At 45.0% G+C, this 21,318-nt stretch overlaps 1 protein-coding gene across 1 annotated transcript in view; it reads right to left on the reverse strand.

Annotated features, from left to right (window-relative positions):
• BCAS1 (breast carcinoma amplified sequence 1) overlaps positions 1 to 21,318 on the reverse strand; it is a 92,316-nt gene that overhangs the window by 37,732 nt on the left and 33,266 nt on the right. The window contains exons 4-7 of the mRNA XM_023512022.1: positions 13,438 to 13,590; positions 11,866 to 11,910; positions 9,162 to 9,296; positions 2,357 to 2,569 (exon numbers count right to left, since the gene is read on the reverse strand). Of these exons, the coding sequence (XP_023367790.1) occupies positions 2,357 to 2,569; positions 9,162 to 9,296; positions 11,866 to 11,910; positions 13,438 to 13,590 (546 nt within the window). The remainder of the gene's footprint in view (positions 1 to 2,356; positions 2,570 to 9,161; positions 9,297 to 11,865; positions 11,911 to 13,437; positions 13,591 to 21,318) is intronic.

Consider the following 21,318-nt stretch of genomic DNA (forward strand, 5'->3'; position numbering starts at 1 on the left):
CCGGGGATTTGAATCCGCCACCTTAGGTGTATGTGGCTGGCGCCTTAGCCGCTTGAGCCACAGGCGCCGAGCCCAAACTGACTTTCTTTAAAGAGGAACCACTGTGTGCCCTACAGACTCCAGACACTGAGGAAGCACTTGACCGACCACTTACAGCCTTCCCGACTGGGACAGCACTGAAAGGCAAAGCGTTGGCCTGGTTAGTTCCCCCATCTCCTGAGCACAGAGGTAGCAAAGACGGTTCCCCAGGCACTTTTGTGATACACATGGAGTTTTACTGGCATCATTTCACTTAATTCTTACTTCACTTCTATGACATTGGTAGTATTATTTGCATTTTGCAGATGAGGAAACTGAGGCTCATGGTGTTGAACCAAAGTCAGATCTGTCTGGTTCTAGTAATGCTTATATCAGTATTCCTGAAACTTCGGTCATCAGCCAAGTGTCCATATGGTCTTTGCTTTTTTTTTTTTGAGACAGAGTCTCACTATGCACCCTCGGTAGAGTGCCATAGTGTCACAGCTCACAGCAACTTCCAACTCTTGGGCTTAAGCGATTCTCTTGCCTCAGCCTCCCAAGTAGCTGGGACTACAGGCTATTTTTTGTTGCAGTTGTCATTGTTGTTTAGCAGGCCCAGGCTGGGTTTGAACCCGCCAGCCTTGGTGTATGTGGCTGGTGCCCTAACCACTGAGCGATGGGTGCCGAGCCCGTCTTTATTGTATTTACGAGGACTGTCCCCACCTGCCATGCCGTCAGCTCCCACTGCAGTGCTAGTGCCGAGCCTGGGCTCTCCCTGGTGACCCCGACCAGGTCATTCATTCCTGTCCAGTGGGAAACTCCCAGAGTGGACGATGCATTCTCTAAGAGCCGCTCTGAGTCTCAGGCTCTTCTGAGCTTCTCCTCCTCCCTTCTCTCTCTCCCTTCCCAGATGTCAGACCCTCCCTGTGCTCTGAAGGCTCTCTCTACCCACCCCCTTTATCTTCCTCCCAAAATATCATGCGTCAATTCTTTGTTGCTGTCTGCTTCTTGGAGGACCCACATTTACCATTATCTACCTAATCTCAGCGCCATCTTTCATGGAACACTTTCCTTTTAACTAGATTCCTAAATACAGGTAGTCTCACCTCGAGGAAATATGTATTAAATCTCAAGTTTAATGAGCTAGTCCTATTTTTCCAATACACTTTGAATATACGTACGAATGTACAATTAGTGGAATAAAATGTTCAAACACGAGTCTCTTGCGTCATCTTCCTTGCCGCTCATATGCAAACACATGCTTGGACATTGTTCCCCATATCGTATTGCTAGTGAAGATATTTTAAGATAAGTAATGGTGTGTGGGGGGAAGGAGGAAGATTAGGACAGAAACGTCTACTGACATCATCCAAAGTTTTCGTGAAATACTGGAGTTCGTGTTCTGGGAATAAGCTAGATGGACGATTTCTGTACCACAGGAGCAGACAGGAAAGAGACTCAGAAACCCAGCGGGATTCTGGATGAGAGAGCATAGCTGAAACCACAGCGGCATCTGAATTTATCATCTGCTTTTCGTGATGTGCCAGGTGGCATGGGTGTTTTGATGAAATTACGAAGTTTGATGGTGCCAGGGGGTGAATGAGGCCCACCCCCTCCTCCCTGCTTTCTTGCTCATCTTTTGGCCAAATTAAAAACAGGCGAGAGCCGTGAATGTGCGTGGCTGCTGGGGTTTGCTCGCTGTGCTGACTAAGGCAAAGCTGTCAGGATGACTCAGCCTCACCCACCATTTCCATGAGTGGCACCTCCCTCGGGTACTTAAATTGTAGATGGGCGGGGAGGGATACCGAGCAGTGATTTGAATCTTCCTGTCATAGAACACAGTCCGTGCTGGCCCTGGAGGTGAACTGGTGGACGCCCTGGTTTTCCTAGAGGGGAATGAAGACTTAGTGTTTGGTAATGACTGATTCTATCTGGCCAGGGAGAAGCAAAGACCCAGAGCCCGGGGAGCTTGAGAGCGCTCAGAGAAAGCTGGGGGGAACACAAGTCACACGCCATTTTAGAAGGAAAATGAAATTGTGAAATGCCACAACCCTCCCTCACTCACTGGAGTCATTCAAAGAATGAACAAGTCCACTCGTTCATTGCCTTTTCTTCCCGAGAAACACATGTTGATAACACGATCGGAGTTTCATTCTTCCCAGGAGGGCATTAGAAAGCCTCAACTCAGTGGTGAGTTTGTCATTTTGAAGAAAATGGATAAAAATAACCAAAAAAACCCCTCCATACACTATTAGGTTCAATGATTGGCCCCATAGAAATAATTTCTCAACTCATCCCAGCTCTAAGGGACTCTCTAGATCTTGAAAATCAGACTTACCTTTTTCCAGAACAGTTTGCCCAGAGGCAGAGAGGTGGGTCCCGATTTCTCCTTGACACCTTCCTTCACCGTCTCAGGGGACGTCGCAGATTGCACGTGACCTGAAGAGTTGCTGCCTTTGGGATTCTTGGCTGCCCTGGGGGTCTCCTGGGGTGTAAAGTTGGCTTTGTCTGACTTAAGGTCGGTGGAAGTGGTGGGTGACTTTTCAGCACCCTATGGAGTTAAAAACATTCAAAATGGCATCAAGATTTCCAAAGTGAAAGGTCTTTTTTTTTTTTTTTTTAATAAACATGGGCTGCGGTTATGATGTTAATTTTCTTCTTTATAATTTTCTGTGTTTTCTACACGTCTATTACATAAATGTGGATTTATGTTAAAATCCTAGAAAAGGTCAAAATTAACATAGCAGCATTGTCAGTTATGTTCATGTAAGTAAGTCATGAGGCAGGAAGGCGTGTGAGAGGTGCTGAGCTGTTAGGATGGAGATTGCTTGCGGAGGCTGCTGATCTCCAAACGGTTTTGACCATGTTCCCATCAGCAAAAACATTTTGAGCATGCACCCCTAATTCCCACATACTTAGTGGTATATATATTATAAACATGCATTGTTTTACTAATCCAAATTAGAAATGAAAGTTGGATTAAACTATAATTATAATAGAAGTTAAGAAATTTTTCTACCATACTCTGCTTTGGGGGATCACTCATCTATGGTATAAGGCAGCATGAATAGAACTCGGTGAAAGGGTTTTGAATTAGAAGAGCATCCCTAAGCCCCATTTCTTTCCTTTTTATTTTTTTTTTTTGGAGACAGAGTCTCACTTTGTCACCCTTGGTAGAGTGCCATGGTGCCACAGCTCGCAGCAACCTCAAACTCTTGGGCCCAAGCGATCCTCTCGCCTCAGCCTCCTGAGTAGCTGGGACTATAGGCACTTGCCACAAGCCCAGCTGTTTTTAGAGATTGGGGGTGTCGCTTGTGCTCAGGCTGGTCTGAAACTCCTGAGCTCAGGCAGTCTACCCGCCTCGGCCTCCCAGAGTGCTGGGATTACAGGTGTGAGCCACCACGCCTGGCCCCAAGCCCCATGTCTTTACTTTCAGATGTGGGCCTTACTCTCCACCATGAAAGCTTCATCAAAGGAAGCTTCATCACTACCCCTACAAAAAAATCTAAATTAGGGAATTGGACCAACTCATGACAATGGGGAAGGCTTTACTGAGGGAGGGACGGCCACGCTGTCATCGGAAAGGTGACTGGGAATTAACTGGGGAGGAAGGAAGTGTGCTCCATGCACAGGGAACAGCTGCCCTGTGGTCCTCTGGCAAGAGGTCTGAGGGAGGAGCGGTCGAGAGGGGCTACCTCCCCACATCCACCTTGCCCCCTGCTTCCCTGGAGAATCCCCATTTGCTCCGGGGCCCATTTTAGACCAAGCACCCGGGGACAGGAGCTGCCCTCCCTCTGCCTCTGCGTAAGGGTCTGGTCACTAACCCTGCCCGCCTCACTGCAGTAAGGGCTCAGCAGCTTTGCGGCTTCCTGTTTCTCGGCTTTTTATGCTCCTTAGATGCAACTATTTCTCCAGCTCAAGGCTGCCCCTTGATAATCGCTCAGCTCACTTGACCAGAGTCCCATGGGGTGACAAAGAAAGCCCCCTCCCCCCAGATCCAGTTTCTGAATTTCTCTGGGACAGCTCCAGTTCACTGCTGCATTACATCCTTGGCTGACTTCACCACAGTCTCCTCTGGGTCTCTCTCCCAAGTCTCCCTGAACCAATGCTGCCTTCTTGAGGCATATTTTCAACTGTAAACATTGATTTAGTAATAACAATCAAAGGTGACAGTGCCAGGCACCATTCTAAGCATAGAATGTTCTAGCAATACTCCTAAGAGGAAGGAACTAATTATTATGTCCATTTTACAGACAGGGAAATTGAGGTGCTCGGTGGTCAGGTAACTTGCCCACAGTCATGCCTAGAATGGAGCAGAGCTGACAGCTAAATCCAGGGACTGTGATCCCCTAACCCAGGCACTGACAGTGACTGTAGACCACACGATTTCCAAAGAATCAAAGTGACCTTAACCTCTGGGGCCCACACAATGAGGGATGGAAATGTTTACACTGTCCTTCTCAACGATGACAATACCCCTCCAAGGGGGAGGAGATCTGGGGTCACGTGATGCTGCTTTTGTCCTTGGGAAGGAGGTTAAAAAAAATGAGATGTTAACATGCTCTGTAGCCCTCAAAAGGATTATAGTCCTTAAACAGACATGCGTTGTGTTTGTTATGTTAAAATTTCTTTCAGAAAGGGCGACTGGGGGTGAAAGGCATCATGGTAGGGACTGATAATGAGGAAAACACATCTGCATGGATCAGTTTCATGAAGAAATGGCAACTTTTCTTCTGTTTACACTGGGAAGATACTAAGAGGCCCTTGAAAAACATCACCAGGGCATGACAATATTATATTTATAGCAACATAATAGGACTCTAGTATAGTTGCATGATTGTGGAATATGCATCTCCCTTGCTAGACTTTGAGCTCCTCAAGGGTAAAAGGGTCTTGGTCTCCAATTACATCCCCAATTTCCATCAGGCCCTGTGTCTGGCACAAAACAGATAATCCAGTCGGTCACTGGTACAGTGTGCGACATGAACTCCAGACCCTGCCTGCCATGCTTCCAGCCAGCCCCTCCTCCCTCACCGGCTGCTTGTCCCCACCGGAGCACCATCGGCCTTCTCACGCCCTGCCCACCTCATTCACCAAGTCCCCCAAATGGAGTGCTGCCCCCATTAACCAGCATAATGTTCTCTTTGCTTTTCAGAGGAGACTACAGAAATTCTAACCATGTTTTCAGAGATAACCTCGGGAAGAGGGGTGTCGGGTTTAGCAAATAATGAGAATATGGGGTGCTCCATTAAAAATGAATTTCAGATCAGCAAAGAATTATGTTATAGTATAAATATATCCCAAGTATTCCATGGAACATATTTATATTTATGCTAAAAAAATTCCTTGTTTATCTAAATTTCAAATTTAACTCTTTCTATTTTATCTGGTGACCCTGCGCATGAAATTCAAAGGGACTCCATCTGGAGATTGCAATGCAAATAACTTTACCTTCTTAATAAGTGTATGATGTGTCTCCACATTTGGATGCAGGACAGAGGAGATGTTAGTAAGATGCAGGTGTTCCTGATACCAAGAATCCCACGCAATGGATGTGAGGCAGAGCGTAGGAATCCCATGAGCCAGTTATAAAGTTTCACCTGCCTTGCAGAGAGGGTGGGCATTGGGAAAGCTTGAGAGGGGAGCACGTCAGGGCATTGGGAAAGCTTGAGAGGAGAGCACGTCAGGGCATTGGGAAAGCTTGAGAGGAGAGCACGTCAGGGCATGAGAGAAACATTCTAAGACAATGCCTTCCACGTGGGCACGTGGGCACCAAAGTTGGAGGCCACGTGAAAAAGTTTCATTCTGAGACATATATGATCAAGCCAAGATGCAGACTCAGCTAGGAACTCTGATGCTCTGATCGTTTATAACAATAAACATATTTCATGCATTGATTCCAGGCTTCTAAATCTGGAATAAGCAAAAAAAAAATTCCTTTTATAGGAGGGAAAATTGAGATGTAGAGAAGTAAGCCCAGGAGTTAACCAAAATTGGTAATATTATATTATGGTTGTTATTTTTTAACAGCAAAGCTAGAAGATAGTGTTTATCTTTGAATTTGCTTGAATTTCTCCCCTTTCCATTTTGAGCTCCAACCCCCTGGTGGAACCCAGGGTATCACACCTCCTTCAATCATGCAGCAAGGGTTATTGGTAGAATCAGACTGGTTATTTAACAGGCTTATTTGGCTAACTTTATAGACAACTGAATAATCAAAAAAGGAAAAGAAATAAACCATCGTAGGCTGAGGTAAAAGCCAATGAGCTCTACCAAATTGCTGCCCAAAAGACGCTGGAACATTTGGGAATCATCCCCTATACTTTAATTCACGTTTAGCTGAGTGCACTGCGTGTAACTCAAGGCAAAACCCTATTGTCCTTGTGTCTATACTACAGAATCCGGGAAAGGACGCCTTTCCCTCCGTCTTCCTAGTATTTCAGAATCATATTCTTCCCCATGTACCTCAGAGGCAGGATCTGAGGGCAATGATTTTGGGGAGCCCTGGGAATAACAACATCAAACTTGGGTGGCCCTTTTATGGGTGGCAATGGATACTGCAGACGTGAAATTTTGCAGTGCATGGAAAAACGAATGTCATAATGAAATGCTGATCTGCGGGGAAGGTCACGCACTTATCAAACTTTCCAGGACTCTCCTCACAAACGCTCCAAGTGGGAGTTAAACTTGTCTTCCATATTCCACTGAACCCTATTTTAATTCCCCCCCCCCCCACTCCAATACTTATCACCGTTTCTTTATGAAACAAAGCCAGTATGGAAATTACAGGGTGGCTTCACAACACAGTTTTTTTTTTTTTTTTTGAGACAGAGCCTCAAGCTGTCCCCCTGGGTCGAGTGCCATGGCATTACAGCTCACAGCAACCTCCACCTCCTGGGCTCAAGCGAGTCTCCTGCCTCCGCCTCCCAAGTAGCTGGGACCACAGGCGCCCGCCACAACGCCCGGCTATTTTTTGGTTGCAGCCGTCATTGTTGTTTTGGCGGGTCCAGGCTGGGGATTCGAACCCGCCACCTTAGGTGTATGTGGCTGGCGCCTTAGCCGGTTGAGCTATAGGTGCCGAGCCACAGTTTTTTTTTAATACAGATTCAGCCATGACAATTTTCTCTGGAGCTCTTATTTACATGTACAGTTCTGATACTACGATATCCATCTAGGGATGTTTTATTAATACGTTCATTCAACTGGGTGGAAAGTAGTTGGCCTTTTTTTTTTTTTTTCCTACGAAAAGTCTTTATTGGTGGGGGGAGGGAGGCTGCAGAGCAGCACCGAGGAGGAGAGAAAGATAAGGAGAGAGAGAGATAAGGAGAGTGGGGAAGAGAAAAGAGAGAGTAGATAAGAGCCAGGGGGGAAGAGAGAGAAAAGAGAGCAGAGAAGGAAGGAAGAAGGAGGAGAGAGAGAGAGCGAGAGAGAGAGCGCGCCAGTAGTTGGCTTTTTATGTTTTTTTGACACAGAGTTTCATTTTGTTATCCTGGGTAGAATGCCCTCATTTCATAGCTCACAGCAATCCCAAACTCTTGGGTTGAAGCAATCTTCTTGCCTCAGCTTCCCAAGTAGCTGGGACTATAGGTGCCTGCCACCACACTTGGCTAGTTTTTCTATTTTTATTTTATTTTATTTTTTTGCAGTTTTTGGCCGGGGCTAGGCTTGAACCCACCACCTCCGGCATATGAGGTCAGCCCCCTACTCCTTTGAGCCACAGGCGCCACCCAAGTTCTTCTAATTTTTAGTAGAGACAGAGTCTTGCTCTTGCTCAGGCTGGTCTCAAATTCCTGAGCTCAAGCAATCTACCTCCCTCAGCCTCCCAAAGTGCTACAATTACAGGTGTGAGCCACTACACCAGGGCAGTGGTTGATATTTTAGCAAATTTTTAAGAAAGTAGACCCAATTCAGGGATCTTTTAAACTGATGGTTTCAGACACACCGGTATCTTCTTAGACATTAGAAGTGTAATATCTCCAAAATCGACTTCAACATTGTCTGAACTTCCCAAGGACATGGAGATATGATAGGCTCTGCCTTCATTCACTGCCTTTTTTTTTTTTTTTCTGCCTGGGGATTTCATTTGGCTTCAGTATCAGCTTAGTTAATATTGAGAATGCATGAAACAGACCACAGAAAGATACAATTGTTACCCTGAGGTTAGAAGAGTATATCCCAAAGTGTTGAAAGCATACCACTGGCAGATGAGAGATAATTTTAGATTGTACAGAGATATAACATTAAATAACATTAAGTGGAAATACTTTTCCAATTGTCATTTAATCCTTCTAATAACATCCTGGGAAAGTCTCAGATGACGCTGGTACGTATGTAGCAGTTTTCTACTATCGGCCAATACATTGGCTTTAAGCTAGAAAGAGCGTCAGACTCAGAGCTTAACACAAATGAGGCGGCTAGAATGTAAGTACTTTCTTGTTAGCCATACAAATGGTCTCTTTTGCCTTCTGAAAAATAATTTTGATTTCTGCATGTAATATAAAGTCTCTTTTTATGATAAATTTTACTCATTGACTAGAACACTGGAAAAAACATTTTCTTTCCCTGGGGCCAAATAGAATAAAGACTTTGAAAACAAAACAATCCTTTCTAATTTCATAAATACTTGTTATCTTTTATTGTTTTGCTCAGGAGGCCACCATCACATAATAGGTAAGCTACCACACGGCAGTGTGAGTTGCCTGCACACCATGTAGCTCCCAAGGTCAAGAGACTTGTGGGTTTGATAAGCTTCACAAGGCCCTGGGCCCTAAACCAGCGTGAGTTACATACAACTGACATAGCAGTTCGTGTGTTAAATAAAAAATGGCTCAATTTCACTATAAAAATATCAAGTACTAAAAAGGGTGGTATGCAAACGACCGACATTTGGGAAATACTGGGTTAGAGTCGTACTTTCAGAACCCTGGTCCACACGAGCGAGAAACCACTCTGAGATGTTTATAACTATAGGAACCGAAAAATCATGGAAGTGTGATTCACATCCCTTTTTATCCCCCTTACTAATCCCAGCCACCCAAGGCTCTGCTTCCACTGGAGAGGAGCCAGCGGGCTGCGGATGGTGCATGCTTCGTGGGCTAAGGACCAGGGTTCTTCTTTCCCCTCCTAGTTTATAAGATACAGACCTTGTGCCTAAAGAATTTTCTAAAGGCAAGTCCTAGCCTGGGGCTATCCAGGTGCTTTTTCCTGGTGCCTTTAGCCTGGATCTCCGAGGTCTTCTGACCGGCTTGTCCATCACACACACTCTCTGCTTTGGATGCCTTGGGGGCAACAGCAGTTACTGCCTTAGAACTTTGTTTTTAAACAAAATCCATTTTTTAAGTGCTTGAGTATACTGTGACAAGGAACTCCTGGTCGACCACCCTGATCCCCTAACCACAAAACACTGTGGTGTGCCTGTTTGCCTTTTTTAAACTCTCAAAGACAATTTGCTAAGCAGCACCTTCTCGGGCAACTTCAGGTTCACACCGATATTCAACAGGGTGACCTATTTAAATGACCCAGATTAACACACCTCAGAAAAATAAAAATAAAACAAAACCCCCAAACCCAAACCGAACCAGACAAAAAGTCTCTGTAACTCCATTTGCTAAAGACAAATAATAGGACGTTTAATCTCCATCTCTGAGACTTAAAATACCTTGATGAAAATTTTTTTAAAGAAGATAAGGCAGTCTCTACGTGACAGGTTTTTAAAAATAAATATCTAACTGCTATTGTCACACAGGAAAGAGAAGAAGACTTACAGACAATGATTTATTTTTGCACCCTGGAATCAAGGCAAACGTTGTCACTGAATAGCTTTTATTCTCAAACCTCTCTCTTTTAATCCAGTATTAGAACATTCAAGGGAGTAATTATCACCTGGAAAGATCTCAGTTCACTTCTAGATGGGCAGATTTCCCAGGCAAAGGAAGCGTCTAGCACGAACCAGTCCACCGAGCTAAATCTGTGCATGACGGAGATTGAAATGGAAACGGCCCAGCAACAACCACTTGAGATTGTTGACTCCAGTTACACAGGGCAGGGCATTTTGTGGGGGCCAGGAAACGTGCTAAGAAATGATACGGATTTTTCAAATGCACGAGTCCAAGGACACCAGTAGAAAAGATGACAGAAAGAGGTCTATTTGGGGGAGTCCTAGACATTCACAGAATCCTCTTTTGAGACCCCAGATGCACCAGGGGTGACCCCAAAGCTCTCTGGGCAAGTTAGAGAGATTTTATCAGCTAAGTACATCCAGCCAGGGCCACATTCTGGGTCAGGGAAGAGTCTGGGTGCATGATCGGCCTAGATGGAGTACATCAGGTCTCGTGGGAAGCCACACAACACACCCACATACCCCACTGTTTACATTCTGTTCCACCATGTGGCTTCAAACACTGCAAAACACAGAACCCAAAGAGAAACACAGTGACTCAACCATTCATCGAACTTGACCCAGTGACTTTGTAGCAAATGGATAATTTGATAGGGAAACCCATGTAGATGCTTCAGCTGTACATTTTTTTTTTTCCCAATGGAAGATGAAAATCTTAGACGAACCACTGACGTAATAAAATGTCATCACAGTGTTCAACCAGTCCGGCACGTGATTATGAAAACAGGGATCAGCTACATTTAAACAGAGCTCTACAGTTTACAAGGCCTGGTCAGACCTTTCAATCCTGGGGTCCAGGAGAGAGAATTTTTATTGTTCCAATTTTACAGAACTGGGTTCAGACAGGGGACAGTCACAGTTCTATCCAGTAGCAAAACTGGAGCTCAAAGACTGGTCTTCTGAGACCAAACCCAGGCTGCTTTATTCAAGACCGACGCCTTCCGATATGGGTAGCAGATGTGCGGAGCTGGCCGAGCCACGCGTTTGAGCCCCATGTCTTTCAATGCATTTTGCATTATCAAAACAGAGGACCCAAGACACTTATCTGTCATCAAGTTAAACTGTCCCCATGGTTTCTGTGACATCCAAACCACGTATTCTGCTAAAGGCAACTGGCCCGGTCATGTGTAAGGGGAAAACACCCTTAGGAGGAAGTTGTTTTAAACTAAAGGTATTTTGAGGGGAACTGGCTGATTTTCTAAGGTGACAGTAAAAATCCAAGCTCTCTAGAGCAGCCTAACCCCTCTCCACGGCCTTCCACTTGGCAAGGGCCCCACAGCGGTGACTTTAGCTCATCAAACAACCGCCTTTGCAGTGGAGATTGAGTTTTTTTCAAATGACACAAGCAACAAAATAGGTATTTTTTAGAAAACAAAAAATATAGCAGCTTTCTTCTACTTTACAGGGAGTCTTTTCTCCTACACTTCTATTCCAGGGTCTCTTCTCACACAACTAAAAACACTAACATGATGATATGATTAGGACCATTCTCCTCTTACTCTGTATAAGAAGGTGGCTATTGTGACATTATTTCGACAGAATCAGCATATCCAATCAGCATAGCCTCCCACTAGAAGCTTGAAAGCTTCATTGTCATTACACCACCACTAATGACAGCACTATTAATTGCTAACTGTATATACAGAGGGTACCGAAAATGCATACACCATTTAAGACATCTTATTGGGAATAAGATCAACCATTCCCCAAGAGAGTAGGAATTGCTGGTGAAATGGATGTAGGTAGCCTGTCTAGGGACATGGGACCAGCACCTTCAACTCAACTTCAAAAAGTTACACATAGATAACATTGCTTTAAAAGTGTATACATTTTTTTTTGGTACCTGCTGTATATACATGCTTATATATTCAAGAAACAAACAAGCAGACAGAAATTCAAATCCAAGTCTATGTGCAAACTCGGACATCAACATGCTTCAAAACACCTACCGTGTCTTCTGGGTCTTTTTTTGTTTCTGCTTTGTTAGGTGAAACCTTAAAAGGACAAGAAAACCAAACATCAACAATCATGGCCCGGGAAGGTCATTTTCATTTCCTTAGATACAAAAATCCTTCAGAGTGACCCAGTTAACCATACAGGTAAAGGATAACATGAGAAATATACTTTCAGTTCGGCAGAAACCCGAGGAGCGCTGGGTGACAGCAAAGTTACCATATTAATATCTTACAACGAAATGCATCTCATTTTAGCCATTCATCAAGAGTTTGACCACATTCAAAATTGCCTCTTGGAAGATCACAAACTTTCCATAAGTTATATCATTACCCCAAACATATGCATAACCCTTTGGAGTTTGTGGCCCATTTTCTTAATTTTTTTTTTTAGAGACAGAGTCTCACTTAGTCACCCTCGGTAGAGTGCTGTGGCATCACAGCTCACAGCAACTTTCAGCTCCTGGGCTTAGGTGATTCTCTTGCCTCAGCCTCCCAAGTAGCTGGGACTACAGGCACCCACCACAACACTTGGCTATTTTTTTCTCACAGTTTGGCCAGGGCTGGGTTTGAACCTGCTGCTCTCGGTATATGGGGCTGGCGCCCTACTCAGTGAGGCCCTGTTGCCAATTCTCTTGACTTTCATTGTTTTATCTTTTGAAGTCAGTCTTGATATTTGGAAGTAGCCCCAAATATATATATATATATATATTTTTTTTTTTTTTTTGAGACAGAGCCTCAAGCTGTCCCCCTGGGTAGAGTGCCGTGGCATTACAGCTCACAGCAACCTCCAACTCCTGGGCTCAAGCGAGTCTCCTGCCTCCGCCTCCCAAGTAGCTGGGACCACAGGCGCCCGCCACAATACCTGGCTATTTTTTGGTTGCAGCTGTCATTGTTGTTTGGCGGGCCCGGGCTGGAGATTCGAACCCGCCACCTTAGGTGTACGTGGCTGGCGCCTTAGCCAGTTGAGCTATAGGCGCCGAGCCACCCCAAATATATCTTAGGGTGTTTATTTAATTACACATTCATTTATCAAGGTGGTAGTTTTTTTTTGTTTTTTTTTGTTTTTTTTTTTTTTTAAGTGTCTGACATGTGCCAGGCATGTGCTCTGCCCTGGGGCTCAGAAATAAATAAGCAATGTGAAGGCACGAAGGGGCAGATTTTGACGTAACATGGTGGGAAGTGATTTCTGCAGTGTTCTGTTTGCCTTGTAAGTGGCAAAACTGCTTTGAGAGGCCAACAACACAACTGGAGATTATTTTCCAATTATTTTTATGATCACTGGCCATCTAACAGCCAATTGCAACAGAATTCCATCACAAGGCGGTTCCTGGCCCATGGCTTTGGCGCCTACTGCTCAGACCACGGTTCCCAGCTCTAAGCCTCCCTCTCTGAAAGCCCGATGCCCCCCCACCCGGTACAGAGCACCCCTATTCCTGCTCTCCCGTGTTCCAGCTGCACCGTGAAGATAATCCCTTTCGCATCATCACGCTCAAACACGCACTCCTCTTAGCATTAACGTGACTTTTGAGCAAAAGAATTGAGGGAAGAGGGAAGACAAGTGCTTACCAGAGTTTTAAAGAAACTCATGATGGAATTTTCACTCTCCTCTGCCTCCGTCGTCCGGGAGTCCTTAGCAATGTCCGGCCCTTCTGTGTCCCCAGGGACAGAACAATTCACGGTTCCTAGTTCTTCTTCTTTTCCTTTGCCTCCGACTAAGTCCTAGGAGCGAAGCAGAGTTTCCCAGTCGCCCCTTGATGAATGTGAACCCTCAGAGCGCTGTTCCTGCCTCACGCCCCTTTCTCCCTTGCCCCCTAATTCCAGCCGTGTTTCCTCTGCCCACGAGCCTACAGAACAATCGGGAGCTTATGAGAGCGGCTCTTCCTTCTTACACCCTCTCTCTAACATACTCAGCACTGGCGGTCGGGTGGAGGGTCATAAACACAGCAGTGCACGTTGCCTTCCAAACAAAAACCCTTTTCTCCCCATTCTGCAAAGAGGTTGTGTAAGACGTTTCGTGGTCTCCTTGTCTAGGGATGTGTACGTTATCCTCAGCAATAACTCTATCCTGTTTGCCATCATCCCCACAGGCGTGAATTGCATCAACGATGGAAAAAATAAAAATAAAAACCAGGGCTGGTATTTCAAAAAACTATTCTTCATTTTTTGGGGGATCTGGGAATTTACTGGTGCAAGGGATGGGATTTGGGGACAGATTTTCTCCCCTTCCCCAGGAGGGCAGGGTGCCTTCTGGATACTTTATCCATGTCCTCGTCTCTCTGCCTTCCCACTGCAACGGTCCCCTGACCTGTCTTCTTGGGCTCTTCGCTCCTACGATCCGTTTTTTACCCAACAGACTCCACCCTCCCGCTCCTGCCACCTCCAGTGGCTTCTGAAGGGCCTGGACCCAAGCCCTAACTCTGACATAGGGTCTTCCATGTCCCCCTCGTCTGGCCCTGCTGAAGTCTCCGCCCTTTCTGTACCACTCTCTCCTTCACTCCCCCTTTTATTTATTTATTTTTTTGGAGACAGTCTCACTCTGTTGCCTCAAACTCCTGGGCTCAAGTGATCCTCCTGCCTCAGCCTCCTGAGTAGCTGGGACTTACAGGTGCCCACCACGACCCCCTGCTAGTTTTTCTAGTTTTAGAAGAGATGAGATTTTGTTCTTACTCAGGCTGGTCTCAAACTCCTGAGCTCAGTTGATCCACTTTCCTTGGCCTCCCAGAGTGCTGGGATTACAGGGGTGAGCCACCACACCTGGCCTCTTTCAGTCCATTTTTTGGCTAGATTTCTTTCTTTCTTTTTTTTTTTTGAGACAGAGCCTCAAGCTGTCCCCCTGGGTAGAGTGCCGTGGCATCACAGCTCACAGCAACCTCCAACTCCTGGGCTCAAGCGAGTCTCCTGCCTCAGCGTCCCAAGTAGCTGGGACCACAGGCGCCCACCACAACGCCCGGCTATTTTTTGGTTGCAGCCGTCATTGTTGTTTGGCGGGCCCAGGCTGGATTCGAACCCACCAGCTCAGGTGTATGTGGCTGGCCCCTTAGCCACTTGAGCCACAGGTGCTGAGCCTTGGTTAGATTTCTTTTGGTTCCTTAAGGCATTTCCAACCTCCTGGCTCTGTCTGGAACATGCTGCCCTCTGGCCGCCTGCAGGTAATTTCCCTTTGTCCTTCCCGTCTCAAGTGCCACCTCTCTGGGGAGATCATCCCTAACCCCCCCCCCCCCCCCCCCCCGCAGTGCTCCCCTTTTATCATCTCCACCATGGCACCTTGCCTCTTTGCTATGACAGCATTTTTGTTCCCTTGCTCAGTTCGTGTGACTTTCCTCACACCCCCATTAGACGGTACCCTCAACACGCACAGTGCGGTACCAACCAGGCACAGTGCTTCTCTCAAGTACCCAGGACAGTGAAGCCCAGCCATTCAGAAAATGTGTGTCCTGTGACTAGTCCATAGATGATGGATGTAAACAGATGAAAATCTGGCAGAGATGGGGTGGCGCTATCGGTCAACTTGCTTTTCTCATATAATAAAAACAGCACAGGCCTCTCCCCATGGCCACACCGCCCGGCCTGCATGATGAGTCTCCAGGGCACTCTTCCCTCACCTGACCATAACCTTGTTTCTTGCCTGCTATCATTATTGATGACCATTCATGGTGCTGATAGTTTTGCATCGAGGGGGTTGTACGCAGCATTGGAATGGACGTGCCACACGTTTATTTTTAATCATTCATGTGTGTCTATGTTTTCTTTGGGAAAATTACTAAGAGTGAAATTTCTGGGTCAAGAGGCAGATGAATTTAAAACTTGATAAATATTCTTATAAAACATTAGATTTCACTAGAATGATCCTGCTGGCCCCCCTTGGGATCTTAGAAGTTGCTTAGTGCGTTGGGGGTGGGGGGCAGGGGAGACTAAAACAGTCCCAGGCCCCCAGGGTGGTGCGTGGGGAGTGGCCTGAGGGTGGGGGCTTGGTCCGGCGGTGGGTGGAGGGAAGTTGACTTGACGCTCAGCTCCTAGTCTGGGCATCCTCTTCCTTCTTCATCCTCCACTTATTCATCCCATGGTCTTAGGGTTCAGCCTTCCGGCCTTCCCCATGTCCTCTTCTTGCCCCTCATACAGTCAGTTCCTGAGTTTGAGCAGAATGGAAGAAAATCCTTTTTTTTCTTGAGACAGAGTCCCACTCAGCTGCTCTGGGTAGAGTGCCGTGGCCTCAAAGCTCACAGTAATGTCAAACTCTTGGGCTCAAACGACCCTCTTGCCTCAGCCTTCTAAATAGCTGAGATTATATAGGTGCCTGCTACCCCACTCAGCCAATTTTTCTATTTTTAGTAGAGACAGGGTGTCACTCTTGCTCAGGCTGGTCCCAAACTCCTAAGCTCAAGCCATCCACTTGCCTTGGCTTCCCAGAGAACTAGGATTACAGGTGTGAGCCACCGCGCCCAGCAGGAAATTCTTTTATTTCTTCATGAGGATTTCTGACAATTCCTGTGGGTGAGCTGGGAGAAGCCAGTGAACCCTTAGGATTTCTGTGTATCTTGATTACTTCCCCCCACTGTGGAGGGGGGTATGGTAGCCTTGCACCCAGATTTCCGGTTCTGTTTCCTCCTCCTGGATTGGTGGCATCAGGAAAGCTGGTATAACTGATAGACCAGTTGACTACCCTTGGTGCTCAAGGACAATTTAACTCGTTTCAATGACTGGTTATTAAGTACCACATGTATACCAGTGTTTTCTCTTTCTAAACTGGTATACTTTGAACAAGGTCATCTAATCTAAATGTGCCATTATTTATTATAGAATAATAGATAACTTCAGATATTTCACATTTACAACATGCAAACCACTGCACAGATAAGTGCATTACATTTACGCCACTTAACCCTCACAACCATTTTCTAACACAGATATTGCAACTAGTAGTTTTTCAAACAATGAGATGAGCCTCCGAGAGGTTAGGTTACTTGTCCAGGATTACACAGCTTTCGAGGGGGCAAATCTGGGGATTTTGAGTTGGGCCTGCCGGAACTGAATGTCCATTTCGCCGAATTATGAGATGCCCTCACAGACTTGTTATCTAATTTGATCTTTGCAGAGATCGTGGAGGCATTTTACAGATAGGGAAACTGAGGCCCAAAGGGGTTTTTCACAGTGTCCCAGGCCACGTGGTAGGCAAGTGGGGACACGAGTGGCTGTTTTTATCTGAGCGGCCTTGCTTGCTGTGTGATAACAGGGCCTTCCCTGCTCCCCGAGGAAGAACACCCTCTCTCCCACTCACCTGTCTGTCTTCCCGACCTTGTCTTCCTTTACTGGTGGCCCAGCTGACTCTATTGTGGGGCAGAGACCTCCCTGCTGTTCTTTGAACATGCCCAGCAGGCTCCTCCCTCAGCTTCTGTGAGCTGGAGCTTCTGCTTCCTCCCTCACTCCTCCAAAGCTTGTCACACGTCACATTTATCTGGACCTCTTTCCTTACTCCCCACTGTACTTTCCACCCTTCTGTGCCCTGTTGCTGCTAATTGCCTTATTTTGTTTTTTTTTCCCTAACCTACTGCTCTTCCAACATATCACTGGTTCCCTCTTCCCCCAGGGACAAGCGGTGATGTCTGGAGACATTTTTTTTTTTTGTCTGTCACAGGGGATAACCTGTACAGGACACAAACCAGAGATGCTGCTGAACATTCTACCAAGCCCAAAACAAAGAACTGTATTGCCCAAGTACCACGCGGGCCAAGACTGAGAAGCTGTGTGTTATATTACAGATCTCACTCGTTTTGTGTTTTTTCCCTGTCTAGATTAGACTTATACTCATAGAAGGTGCTCAAAAACGATTGATGAATGAATGGATTTAATCCACGGGAGACTTTCATCCACTCCAGCTGCATATCTATTACCCTGCATGGAGTTGTGCTCAGCTCACCGACCTCCCATACGCCCTCCTCCCGATACCTGTGTTTTCTTTTGGCTAGTTTCTATTGCTGTGTTTTATTTTATTTTATTTCATTTTTTGAGACAGAGCCTCACTCTGTCACTCTGGGCAGAGTGCCGTGGCATCATCATAACTCACAGCAACTTCAAAGTCTTGGGCTCAAGGGATCCCTTGCCTCAGCTTCCTGAGTAGCTGGGACTACAGGTGCTTGCCACCACGCCCGGCTAATTTTTCTATCTTTAGTAGAGACGGGGGTCTTACTCCTAGAGTCTTACTCCTAGAGACCCCCATCTCTACTAAAAATAGAAAAAAAAGAACCCAGCTGTGTGTTGTGGGTACCTGGAAAAAAAAAAGGAAGAAAGAAACAGAAAAAGAGAATAACTTGTCATACCAAGAACCAAGAAGGTCTCAAAGTTAATGACAAAGAGATCATCAGTCATAGGTGCCAACCTGGAGATGCTGGAATGATTCGACACGCATTTTAAGGCAGCCATAACAAAAAGCTTTACTGAACAACTGTGGATGTGCTTGAAACAAAAAGAAGGTCTCTGAAAAGAAATCGAAGCTATAAAGAGGAACTGAAATGGAAATTATAGAACTGAAAGATATAAGAACCAAAATAAGAAGCCCAGTGAATGGTATCAATGGCATCATGGGAGAGACGGGGAAAAGAGTCTGCAGAAACCTCGGTTAGAGACAGAACAGCAACAACTAAAAAGGAAGAGGGAGAGGACAAAGATGCAAATTCCCAATACCCGGTAGGAGATGGGGATATCCCCAACGTCAGAAGTATGAGAGTGCGACCACATGAACTGGATTACGTAGTTACCAAGACCTCATTTAATTCTTACAATGATCCCATGGAGTATGTACTATTTGGATAATAATTCCAGTTTTACTGACGCATAAAGAATATTAATGCATGAGAAGAATAACTACCTTGCCGCAGGTCGTCGAGTGGAGCTGGGATTTGAACTCAGGCTCCAACATGACATCAAGGGCCAAAGCCTGTAAATTCCCAGCGAAACTGACTGACTCTCATGCCCAGTCCTTTAGGCCTCTAAGCAAACATGCTCTTCTCACCAAAGCATTTCCCATTCTAACTTCCCTCCTCTCTTCCTTTCCATTCTTCTACTTTGTTACTGTCAGCCATACAATATAGTTTACCCAAAGACACATGGGAGTTTAGTCTATGATAAAGATGACACCTAAAATCTTATATGGAAAGAAGGACTTTAAAATCAGAGCTGTAAAGCCAACAGAGCAGCCATCTGGAGAACAAAAAAATTAACTTGACATAACTCAACCCTCCAGTAAAATAAAATCCAAACGCATAAAAATACTAGAAGAAAACATCAGGGTGGGGGAAGTCTCTTAACTTTGGATTGAGAAGTCTTTTATTTCTACGACTTGAAATCTAGGAGTCGTGAAAAGAATTAGTGAAAAGTCGGAAAATCCCGAATATTTATAGAAACATTCATTTGACCGGCTCGAGTGAAGGAAGCATTAATACATTGCTGACAGGCGTAAGAATAAATTTTATCCTTGTGGAGGGGAATTCGGCACTATCTACCAAACTGTAAGAAGGAATATATTCTTTTACCCAGAGATTCTATTTCTAAGAGTTGATTCTCAATCTAAAGCCACACATGTGTGAAATAACAGATGTACAAGGTTAGTCATTTCAGTGAAGTTAATAGCAAAAGGTTGGGAACCAGCCAAGGTCATTAATAGGATCCCGGTTAAACAAATTATGGTACAACCATTCAATGGAGGTCTCTGCTGGCGTTACAAACCAGGACGTTTTGTTAGTTCAGACAAAGCATTGCTAACTGAAACCAGCATGGGCGAGAACAGAGTGTATATTATATTACCATTTGTGTAGAAAAGAAGGAATAAGAATTTATGTTGCCTACGCCCAAGGAAACTCTACATTAAAAAAATACAAACAGCAAGTGTCTACTGGGTGGAATTGGTCAGCATTTCGTAATTTTTAAAATTTTAAGTAAGGTAAATTGCCTATGAAAATGAAGACTACAACAAAATGTGCACAACTAATTAAAATTTTTTAAAAAAACATTAAAAGGACAAACTAAACACAGTTGGGAGAAGAATCCAGCCTCTAGGATACCAGTTTATGGTATATCGTTTTTTTTTTTTTTGCAGTTTTTGGCTGGGGCTGGGTTTGAACCCACCACCTCCAGCATATGGGGCTGGCATCCTACCCCTTTGAGCCACAGGGGCCACCCTTAGTTTACAGTATGTCTTAAACATGTTATTCCTAGAGTGATCATTGTCCTTGACTACAAATATGCTATTGCTATTCACATCAGGCCTCTGAGTCATTCTCAGCAAATAGAAATTTTAGACAGAAGCAGAAACATTCTCCAGGAAATACCTGGAAACTTTTTTTAAGCCAACAAGGGTTCATTGGTATTTTTATTTTTCATCTCTGTGTGAACAGGTTCTATTTTTCCCTTCCCCTTGGCTTCAAAGAACACGAAGAGAAGTACACAGAATTATGTGATTATCATTGGTCATGATGAAAAATAATGCGGCCTTATCATAATTTGATTGTCTATAATAAAGCCCATATGGAATTTCTGGCACCTTCTTTCGACTATCATTTGTCGACTGGATTTCGGCTTCCTTTAGGCAAAGTCTACATGATCCAAGCAGAAAATATGAGGCAAGGAAGGTTCATTGAGGCTAAAAAAAAGCTTTGTTTGGAACGATTTGTGATGACTTTATCTCACCTAGGTTTCTTCGTTGTGCGTCCCTGATTTTATTTTTAATCTTTTTACCAAAAATGAGCACCTCAAGTACAGTCGAACACGGGAAAATTCGTCTGAAGCACATTGAATGGGACAGAAACTCATTACTTTCCTCCTCTCCATCTGTTAGAAATTTGAGCCACATGCTGCCCGGGATAAAAGGGAAGGCTGTGTTTCCTCTGCCCCTCGGATGTCACTCTAGACAAAGGGTTCCATTTGCTAGGCAACGGCGGTCACCAGACGGTCATCAAGTCTTCACTGTTCTTCTTCTGAGAGCACTGTCACCTGCATATAGCCATTGTCAGATTCAAGAAGAAAAATGGGGCTTGTTTAATTCTTAAAGATATAATGAATCTTCCAATTTGCCTAGAGAGGAACGTAAGTTCATAAACAAGCAACAAGGAATGCTGAGACCAGATACTAAAAATACTTTCTGGAATCTCAAAATTTCCTAACCAGATTGTGATTTTTTTTTTTTAAACTTTGTTTTACTACAAAGCTCAAGCCCTGAAGGAGGGTCGATACACATATATTGACATAGGTCATTCTGTACTTTTATTTTTCTTACTATTCCTACCCCATCCACATCGACTGATAAAAATGCACTTGCACCCTCTAAGATCATGGCCAAAGCAGGTTAAGAACTCAGCCAGTGGCTCGGCGCCTGTGGCTCAACCGGCTAAGGCGCCAGCCACGTACACCTAAGGTGGCGGGTTCGAATCCCCAGCCCGGACCCGCCAAAACAACAAT

Source organism: Otolemur garnettii, unplaced genomic scaffold, assembly GCF_000181295.1.
Source record: "Otolemur garnettii isolate 467f Iridium unplaced genomic scaffold, OtoGar3 scaffold00023, whole genome shotgun sequence".
Taxonomy (NCBI): Eukaryota; Metazoa; Chordata; class Mammalia; order Primates; family Galagidae; genus Otolemur; species Otolemur garnettii.